Raw genomic sequence first — 10,525 nt, 5'->3', positions numbered from 1 at the left:
TGTTTAAAAAAACAAACCAACCAACTTGTGGGTCATTTCAAAAACTGTTCTTTTGACTTAATTTTTGTACCTCTTGAGCCTTTTCATTCTAGCTTGGTAAGCCCTTGTGACCTCAAAGCAAAATTCATCACCCTAAAGCCACAAGGGGTCAAGGAATCATCTAGCCATCGAAATCACACCTCCCCTAATTCACGACAGCCCCAAGGTATGGTCTTGGCCAAGCTCACTAAGGCCAGAACCCCATGAGTCCTGACTCTGCCACTGACTCATGGGGCTCAGGTCTCCCTTCCCTCCTTTAGATCAGTCCACAGCTCCCAGCCTCATGCTAGATCCAGTGATGGATGAAAAAGAGACCAGACAGATGTCCTGATAACTCAGGCACTGTTCTAGGGAGACAGGACAGCTTTGGCTATTGGGTTTGGTTTTGTGGGATGCTCCTGCCTACAGAGACTGCCAATGGCAGTAGCCTGCAGGGAAGAAGTGGACCCCTCCCATGAGCCCACCCTGTCGTACATGGAAACTCTGGCTGTCGTCCTATACACACCAACCATAGACCCTGGTCACCCCCTGGGTCTTGGAGGGCAGCGACTCATTTTGGGGTCCATCATAGCCCCAGCAGCCTCCTTACTGGTTCTCATTTGTATGAGAGGCCATGGTTTCAGGTGCACTGACCAACTCTTCCCTTGTTGGACCTACAGAGCCTAGACATGGAGGAGAAGGACTACGGCGAGGCCGACGGCCTGTCAGAGAGGACCACACCTAGCAAGGCTCAGAAATCGCCCCAGAAGACTGCCAAGAAGTACAAGAGTGCCATCTGCCGAGTCACTCTGCTCGATGCCTCTGAGTATGAGTGTGAGGTGGAGGTAGGGGAGCACCCAGTGCCATATGTCTTCTCCAGTTGGCTGGCCTCAGCTAGGACAAGTTCCTGTGCGTACCAGCCTGGGCCAAACCAGGGGGTTCCTGGAAAGACTGCAGTGTCCGGAGAGATGACCTGGCCTGGCCCTTCTTTGTACAGATGGTGGCACCGACACCCAGAGAGGGCTGTTATGGTTGCAAGTAGAATGAGACAAGGCACAGACAGGACTGGTCCAGGAAAATATTTCGCAGGGTGGCTATAGCTTGACAAGGGTGCCACCACCTAAGTGCTGACCTACAGCCCAGTAGGCCTGGGAACTGGCCTGTCCTATCTCACCCAGCAGAGACTGATGTTTAAACTAGAATCATTTTAGTGTATTTATTGGGTGGAGAGAGGGGTCCTCTCTTCCTTGTGAATACCCCTGTCCAGGGCACCACCTTGCGCTTCCAGGACAAACTAGTCACCTGAGGGTTCCATGGTAAGCACATCACTCAGGCAGAGGGAGGTGGTCTATTGGAAGGACGCACTCATCCAGGCCATGTGGAAGCCCTTGTGGCGTGGCCTTGCCTCACAGCATTGGAACAACAGATGCCTCCTTCCTGGGGTCAGCTTTTCTGGCCCCACGTGTAGTGTTTCAGTTTCCCTTAGAGGCCCAGACTCACATCCTAGCTCTGAGCTCTCATCGCCCCTCTGTGAGCCTTTCTGCCCTCAGAGGTTCTGCCCACTCTAGACACTGTTCCTGGCCACTCTTGCCATGTATAGAAGAGTTCAGAGGGCGGCCTCACTGCTGGGATTTATAGGAGCTACCTCCCTTTCTTGCCTATGCTCTGGCTTTAAGGGATGTGACTGACTTTTGAGCCTTGAGAAACTGGGTCACTCTTCTCTCTAGAGTTTTTGTTTTGTTTTATTGTATATTTCTTCCATGGAAGGGTTTCAGGGTGAATACCTCCCCTACTCCTGGGGCAAAAGAAAGGGCTCTCTACCTTTGCCCTCCTGCCCTCACAGGTCCCAGGATGCTGTTTTCGCCTGTCCCAGAACACGCAGAGGGTGTGGCCAAGGTCAGGTTCACTCCCTCTGACAGACTCTTCCAGGCTGAGGAATTCCTTGTCAGGCCTGGTCCCAGGGACTAGCCAGACCATGTAGGGACCTTAGTCTCTCTCTGGAGTCCCCTACCTCTTTGAGTGGTGACAGCCTCACATTCCCCCTGCCCTGGGATCCCTTTATAGGTGCTTCTCTTCACACCTATGAGTTGGAGTGCTCAGCTCGGGCCTGGGCTTCATTGTTCTAAATCCTCAAGCCTGGAAGGTGGTTCAGAGAGGTCTTAAGCTTGGTTTATGGGGGTATTTCTAACAATGGTATTTCTAGCAGATGCTGATTTAGGCCCCATGAGCCTCTTTAACACCTCTTTTGCTGCCCCGATGGGGGGTGGCACTCTAGCCTGGGCTGCCCTTGATTTCACTCAGTTGAGGGGTGGGGCCAGGGAAAGGACAGTCACAGTGTGACCCTGAGACCTAGACCCTCCCCTTCTCACCCTGTCCACTTCTCTCATATTTTGGGGAGCTCTTCTCTTCCTTCCTCTCACACCCAAAACTTAGGACTTTTGGTTTTCCGCTCCTTGGGTCTGTCAGCCACCTTCTCTTATTCACTCTAAGGGAAGGAGAAATCAGTCACTCCCATACCCCAACTTCAACTTCTCTCCAAACAAGTTCATGGTCTAAAAAGATGGCAACAGAGCTTGGAAGAAGGCTGTTGATGAGCTGGGCATTGGTGTCACCCCCCTTAGGACTCAGAGCTGAGCCAGGTGGGGTGGCAGGAGTGCTGAGTTCCTCTCCAGACACTGGAAGACTTTTGAGGGTTTTTGAGTTGTCCTGGTGGAGCCTTGGGGTATCTCTCAGGCCCACCCTAAGATGTGCTCTGGCCTCATAGCAGCTCTGCTTTCCTCTTCAGAAACATGGCCGGGGCCAGGTGCTGTTTGACCTGGTCTGTGAGCACCTCAACCTCCTGGAGAAGGACTATTTTGGCCTGACCTTCTGTGATGCCGACAGCCAGAAGGTACCCAGGGTGGGGAACAGGGCTGGTCAGGGGAGGCCTGCTCTGGGGGGTAGACCTCTTCCCTTAGGCCAGCGTAATCCTGGGCACATCCATGGCTTCCATCAGTCCGCAGACCTTCATTAGGCACCTTCTGTTTGCATGTCCCCAAGGTTCAGCCAGCCCTGCCTATCTGCCTCACTTCTCTGTCTCCACCCCTTAGTCCCAGTCCTTTCTGGGGGAACTCAGGAGCTCTCAGCCAGTGCCTCTTCCCCACCCTTGCAAGGTTCCTGCCAGAGTTTCCCTCTTCCTGCCAATCCCATTGCAGCTGCATCACTGTAGCTGCCTCAGGGCAAAGCCAGCCCAGGGCACTGGGTCCCAAGCCTGGTGGTGAATCCAGGCTTCGTTTCTCTCACCTACCAGTCCCAAGGAAAAGGGTCCAGAAAGCTCTGTGAGGGAAAGGTGTTCCCTACTAGGGGCTGTCAACCAGCCATCTCAGTATATTTCTCTCTCCTTGCCCAATCCAGGTGCTCTTCTCTATCTTCCCTCTAAGAGCTCTCTCTTTTCTTTCAGAACTGGCTGGACCCCTCCAAGGAAATCAAGAAGCAGATCCGGAGTGAGTGGCTTGCTATGGTTGGGGATGCCATGGATGGGCGGGCAGGGGCTCCAGGCCATGAGGGCCCCACGTGTACTGCTCCCACCTACTTTGTGCTCTCAGACCTATGAGTTCATTTGCTCTGCATGGCAGATCTTGGGAAGGCAGGGCAGGAATGATTGTTGACTGTTGTTTTGTAGATGATGAGTCTGAGGCCCAGCAAAGAACTGAATGTACAGAGTCACACAGCGTGTTAGCATAAGAATCATAAATGCATTCAGAATGTAAGCACTAGAAAGGACCTGCAGAGTCATCTAGGACAAGAAACAAACAGGTGGCCTGGAAACAGCCACTCTCCTGTCCAGGGCTGGTGCAGACTTCAGTAGTCAATGACCCTTTTCTCAGAGGCCGAGAGAGAGACAGTTATTTACCTAAGGTCACAGAGCCAAGTGGTCGCCGAGCCAGGCCTTGAGCCCTGTCTTCCAACACCATCCTGCTCAATGACCCTTTTCTCAGAGGCCGAGAGAGAGACAGTTATTTACCTAAGGTCACAGAGCCAGGTGGTCGCCGAGCCAGGCCTTGAGCCCTGTCTTCCAACACCATCCTGTACTCTTCTCAGGCCTGGGGTGAAGGCAAATGAGCAGGCCAACAATCTGTCCTTTCTGGCCCAGAGGAGGAAAGTTAGAGGGGAGGGGCAGCTTTCCAATAGCAGAAAGGGGAGGTAGATGGCTTCAGCAAGGTGGCAGGCAGCAGGTAGAGACCCGGAGTCTGGAGCAGAGATGCCTTCACCTCAGGCCCTTCCCCCTCGGCTGTGGTTGTCTCTCCTGGACTTCCTGGTCCCCTGGCTGGGAAGCTGTAGCTGAGCCTGTTGCCATGACAGCAGGTAGCTGAGCCCAGGGATGCCAGCTGACTCTGCAGGGGGGGCTTAAAGAATTCTTCCCGTAGTTTCCTGTCAGTTGGAGACAAAGAGGCAGGTACACGGACAGAGCATGCTCCTCTGGGGGCTGACAGGGTCCTAGGTGTGGGCTTCAGGCTGTCCCGCAGGAGCCCTACTCTGCAGGGGGGGCTTAAAGAATTCTTCCCGTAGTTTCCTGTCAGTTGGAGACAAAGAGGTAGGTACACGGACAGAGCATGCTCCTCTGGGGGCTGACAGGGTCCTGGGTGTGGGCTTCAGGCTGTCCCGCAGGAGCCCCAGCCCAGCTGGGAGGCCTACCTCTCAGGCCTGAAGGAATTAGAGCACATACAGGCAGCCAAGTGTGTGGTGTTCAGTAAGGACCAGGAGCTTGAAAAAGAGGCAGCCAGATCGAATCATCAGACCTCAGCATCCCTCCCCAGAGCAAGCCTGCGGCCCTGGCCAGCATAGCTCAGGCACAGTGGATGGTTCCTCCTTGAAACCACCTCAAGTCATCGAGGAGTAGTCTTGAACCTTAGCAAGTGCCTCCTCCAGTAGAGCCACAGTCTCTGTCTCTACCCCTGTAACTTCCAGCCACTCATCCTAGTCTTGCCTTCATGGGGCCCCAGTGGAGCTATTTTCTTCTGTTTGTGGCAGCCCCTCAGCCTTCTGAAGGTGGCACCACATGTCCTTGTGTCCTGGGCTTCAGGGTTGGGTGTGTCTCCTTCCAAACCTCAGTGTCCATCACCTAGGGCACCCAGGGCAAGTCCTGCACCTCTCTGGGCCCCTGCTTCTCCTTGGCAAGTAGATTAGTAATTCCTGCCTCACGAGGTGGGGGTGACAGTTAAATGACATATGTGTGGACAGTACCCAGCACATAGTAGGTGCTCAGTATCTATTTTCTTCTTGCTTCTCTGAGGCTGTCTGGTGTGATGGATAAATAGACACAGGTACCAGACTGCCTGGATTTGAATCCTGACCACATCACTACTTCTTATGTTATTTCTCTGTTCCATGCCTCAGTTTCCTCATCTGTAAAGTGGGATAATAATAGTATCTGCCTTTATGGTTGTTGTGAGGATTTAATGAATTTTACATGTACAACACCTAGAATGGTTCCTGTACACAGTAGCAACCAGTATGTATTGCTATTGTTATTATTTATTATTACTATTGTCGTTCCTAAGACAGGGAGTGTTTCCCCTGAGGCTGCTTTTTCCAAGGAGTTGTTGTGGTCAGGAGCCTGGGCTCTGGGGTCAGATGACCAGAGTTTGGATCCCTGTTCTCTACCACCAACTAGCTGAGTGATCCCGGGACACTAACTTAACCTCTCAGAATCTTCATCTATAAAAAAGAAAGTCAACCTTACGATGATTATGAAAATTAAATTCCTGCACTTGTGCATAAAATTCTTAGCAAGAAAAGTGACCAGCACTTAATAAGTATTTGAGATATGACAGCTAAATGGTGAAGACAGTGATGACCACAGGGACAAGAATGGTAGTGACAATTCGGCCTCCAGCTCTTCATGACCACAGCCCTGCTCTGGATAGGCCTTGCTTTCTCACTTTGTTACGGGCCTTTTTAGAGCATGGACCCCAAAATGGCCCAGGGGTGGTCTGACCATCGTTCTGGATTATAGACTTTTGTTAATTTTGTCCAAACCCTGAGCCCTATCCTGCCCCTCCATCTGCTCTGATGTGGTTATCTCTTCTCTTGGCTTGCAGAGCTTATTTCCAGCTAAAACCTCAGCCTTTATTCCTTTCTACACCGTATATGTGTGCCATCAATTTTTCATATCTAAATGGGTAGGTTAATATTAACCTATAAGATATCCTTTTGTTCCTATTAGCCCATTGTATTTCCCTTTTAGATCTTGGTTATTACCCAATTCTGGCATCTAATATTAGGAGTCAACAAGTTATAAGGTAATGTTTTCCAAAGTGTATTCTGAGAAACATTAATCTGGCAGGATGTTCTGTGAAAAATAGACAAAGTAGGTCAAATAAGTTTTGGAAATTCTTGAATGCATGTCCCTCTTAGAGAGTTGCAATGCGTGGTAGCAGAGTGAGGGCTCTGGAAAGTCCAAAACTAGGAAACCTGTTTACTGCAGTACTTTCTAGACTACTTTCCTCCCTGTTAACATCCTGTGGTGTAGACTTTGGTATAAAGGAAGGAGAACAGGCTCTGGAGCCAGGTGGCATGGGTCTGAACCCCAGCATTGCCACTTCCACAGGTGACCTTGGGCTGGCCACTTTACTGCCTGGGCCCAGTGTCCTCATCTGCAAAATAGGACTAATCATAGGACTTATTCATGGGGTCATGGTGAAGTTTAGTGACGCAATGTTCGTAAACTAACTAAGAGTGTGCCTGGTACACAGCATTAGTTTTCTTTCTTTCCACCTTCCTTCTCACCACTAGCTCAGAGATCTCTTAACCTGGGCCTCGGTTTCCACATCTGTCGAGTGGCAGTAATGTTCCAGGCTCCCTGAGTGCATTGTCCTGAGATGAGAGGTGTGAGAAGACTTAGAGAGATTGCCCATGGGATGGTGCATGCAGCCACTCACTGAGATGATGGGGCCTCTCTGATCTCTCCCTCATCTTTTCCTCTCAGGCAGTCCTTGGAATTTTGCCTTCACAGTCAAGTTCTACCCCCCTGACCCAGCCCAGCTGACAGAAGACATCACGAGGTGAGGGCTGTGGAGGGAGTGGGCAGGCATGCTGGCCATGGCCCTGGGAGACAGTCCGTATAGTACAGCAGTTGCAAACGCAGCTGCCTACTGAGGCCAGGCACACAGCACCAACAAAGGAGGCAGACTCAGTGCAGGAAAAGCAATGACGCAAACCCAGTGGTCAATGGCAGCTGACCCTTGACTTCAGAGGAAGAGCTATTGCAGGGTGCCGTGGGGCCCATTGTGAATTTAAGAGGACAGACGCCACCTAAAACAGTTGCTGTTCGGCTTCAGGCAGTCACTGCTATGTGGGAGTTGGGTCTGATTGTTGAAATGAAGCTAGAGATTTAAGAGCAAAAACCACAATCTTTTTTTTTTTCCTTTTTGTCTTTTTTCGTGACTGGTAACGGGATCGCAACCCTCGGTGTCGCGCCCGCACCGCACTCAACCAGTGAGTGGACCGGTCTCTATATGGGATCCGAACCCTCGGCGGGAGCGCCGCCACACTCCCAAGCGCCACACTCTACCGAGTGCGCCACTGGGCCGGCCCAAAAAACCACAATTTTTAAATGTTGGCAACTATTGCCAACTTTTTAAAAGCATTGTGTGGGCCATCTATGGGTGGGACATGCCAAACACAGGTGAAGGCTGACATGCTGGGTGGACCACCAGTGTGCAGTGTCGGGGATATGGAGAGAGCAGAGTGGCAGTGCCTTTGCACATGGGACTTTGGTCCTACATGGCTCACTGTGCACACGTCAGGCTGTGGAGGTCAAATGAGGCTTGTGACCCTCTCCAAGGAGGCAAGCCTAGGCTGCTGGGGTGAACATGGATTGTGTGTGCAGTCTTGTTGCGCCTCAGGGCCAGTAGATAACATGGCTGAAGATTGGATGGGGGTGAGAAGCATCCTTCAGGATGGGAGTTCCCATGGGGCTTATCCTGCCTCTGGAAACCAGGATGGGGAAGGCCCTTCTCTCTACCTAAACCCCTTTCAAAGAGATAGTGTCACTTGATGATATCGTGAGTCTGTGTCATCCATGTGGTGGCCCTGAACCTCCGACAATAAGATGTGGGCTTGGAATTCTCCTACAGTCGGGGAGGGGCCGTTAAGCCAGCTTCTCTCTCATTGGATTCCTCCTTAATGACGGCTGCCTGTTTGCCAGGCCTGGACCAAGGTCAAGACGCTGACTCTGTCCTTGGGAGATAAGACAGATGTTCCTGGAATGGATCTGGCCCTGGGCCTTGGCCTCATTAGCCCTGTTCTGAACCCTGAGGTCAGCCTGAAGCCAACATGGCAACAGCAGGGTCTGAACTCCAATCCCAAGAGGGCTGAGAGCTTTAGGCCAGCACAACCCCCTCTCTTGCCCACCGTGCCTCCTCTCTGTGCCAGACTGTGGGCATGAGGCTTCCAGGGACACCAGGAGGGAAGTTAGCTCTGCCCAGCACAGATGGCCCCAGACTGATTTAATCAAAAATAGTTAGGTCCAAAATAAACTGGTCAAAATGACGGATTGAAATAAAAGATTGGTCAGAATGTTCGGTTGTGACTTCTGAATTTTTAGTCTTTTGAACAAAATGCCCATAAGCCCTTCCTCGGTGCCATGATATTTGAGCTACTGCTGATTCTGAGCCTACACCTTGGCCCTGAGCACATACTGACAGTGCTCCTACTTCTTGTTAGGGCTTCAGTTATGACTGCAAAATAATGTCACAGAGCAGTAAGAATTATACTAAGTAAAAGCCACTGAAAAGGAAAAGAAATAGGCAATTGAAAAAAAAATGGTGAAATATAGTAAAAACGGGCAAGGAGGCATCATTGGCTGAAAATGAACCAAACATTTAATACACAATAACTGAAAAAGCAAAATGGTCTTAAGTGTTTCCAAAAATTGTAAAATCATCCAAAATGTGCATAAAGGTTATAAAAAAAATCATGGCCCAGTGGTTGGAAATGTGTCTTTAAACCAATTTGGTTTTAGACGATTCACTTAGAGCTGGAGGCAAAATAGAAAAGTTTTGGGAAAGCATTGGTAAGCAGGTTTATCCAGGCTATGGAATACAGTGTGGAAGTTAAAGTGAATGAGACAGAGTCACATGTGCTGACATGGGAACAGCTCCAAGGCATGCAGTTTGGAGTGACTGAGCGAGCTGTAGAATCAGATATAGGTAGGATTTGATGCCATTTACATGTTAAAAACATGCATAAATCAAAACCACATGCATTTCTGTATATTGGTAGAGAAGAAATGTCTAGAACACCACATGGATAACTGGTGACCTCTGGGGGAGGGGGTTAGGAATGAGAATGAGCATCAAGAGGAGATTTAGAGTCATCTTTCAAGTTTGCATTTTTTCCACAGTATGAATATATTAATTGTATAGTTAAAACTACATAATATTTTTTTAATGGCCAACTAGCAAAGTAAACTATTTAGCTTCAAAATAAGTTAGAAATCAAGAATTCTCTTACAGTAGAAAAGATATCCCTCAAATGTAGAAATGAACAAAAATGTTTAGTCATGTGAAATTCGCAAAACCATCTCATAGGACACACCCAAATTGTCAACACATGAAAAGCCAATGACTAGAAACATCTTTTTCTACTAAGCCGTGTACCGATCCTTTGGTTCTGAAGGGCCAGCTGTGCTTGGGGGGGACCCAGGGAGGAGGAGGGCCCCAAGCCCATGCACACTCTCCCCTTCTCCAGATACTACCTGTGCCTGCAGCTGCGGGCAGACATCATCACAGGCCGGCTGCCCTGCTCCTTTGTCACGCATGCCCTGCTGGGCTCCTACGCCGTGCAGGCTGAGCTGGGTGACTATGATGCTGAGGAGCATGTGGGCAACTATGTCAGTGAGCTCCGCTTCGCCCCTAACCAGACCCGGGAGCTGGAGGAGAGGATCATGGAGCTGCACAAGACATACAGGTGAGGGGCCAATCCCAGGGCCTTCCGTGGCTCCTGGGCTGGTTGGCTGGAGCTTTCTGTGCAGGCCTGAAGGGCCTAGGCCCCTTGGATGCTATGTTGTATGTACTCCACTTGTCTCTGCCCTTAACTTGAGGTGTGTCTGCAAATACAAATGATAGTGACTAGGTGTGTGACCTTAAATGACCTCTTGGGGCCCCAGTTTCTTAAGCTCCTGCATGGGTATGATAATTCCCTATTCTTGGGAATCAATTTCTTTGAGAAACTCTGAGAATCAGTTTCTTTATCTGCCAGCTGGAGATAATAATAACTGTTGTGGCATTATTATCATAGAGATAATAATTATTGTGCCTTTTGGGGTAAGTGTACTGATGTCTAGATCTTAGTGTAAAGTTCAAAAGTTTGGACTGCTTGGGTTCACATGCTGGCTCTGTCACTTTCTTTTTTTTTAAAGATGACTGGTAAGGGGATCTTTTTTTTTTTTTTTCCTTTTTGTCTTTTTTCGTGACCGGTAACGGATCGCAACCCCCAGTGTCACCCCCGTACCGGGACCGGCAAC

General features: G+C 50.0%; 1 protein-coding gene across 3 annotated transcripts in view; it reads left to right on the top strand.

Moving 5' to 3' along the window:
- The first annotated feature begins 700 nt into the window (after window positions 1-700).
- Window positions 701-10,525, top strand: part of EPB41L1 (erythrocyte membrane protein band 4.1-like 1) — a 53,428-nt gene continuing 43,603 nt past the window's right edge. For all 3 annotated transcript variants that reach the window (XM_008569088.1, XM_008569018.1, XM_008568946.1), the window contains exons 1-5: window positions 701-863; window positions 2,804-2,908; window positions 3,458-3,500; window positions 6,986-7,061; window positions 9,751-9,969. In XM_008569088.1, the coding sequence (XP_008567310.1) occupies window positions 708-863; window positions 2,804-2,908; window positions 3,458-3,500; window positions 6,986-7,061; window positions 9,751-9,969 (599 nt within the window). In that variant the 5' untranslated portion in view covers window positions 701-707. The remainder of the gene's footprint in view (window positions 864-2,803; window positions 2,909-3,457; window positions 3,501-6,985; window positions 7,062-9,750; window positions 9,970-10,525) is intronic.

Source organism: Galeopterus variegatus, unplaced genomic scaffold (assembly GCF_000696425.1).
Source record: "Galeopterus variegatus unplaced genomic scaffold, G_variegatus-3.0.2 Scaffold3, whole genome shotgun sequence".
NCBI classification, from domain to species: domain Eukaryota; kingdom Metazoa; phylum Chordata; class Mammalia; order Dermoptera; family Cynocephalidae; genus Galeopterus; species Galeopterus variegatus.
This window is presented reverse-complemented; position numbering and strand designations above follow the sequence as displayed.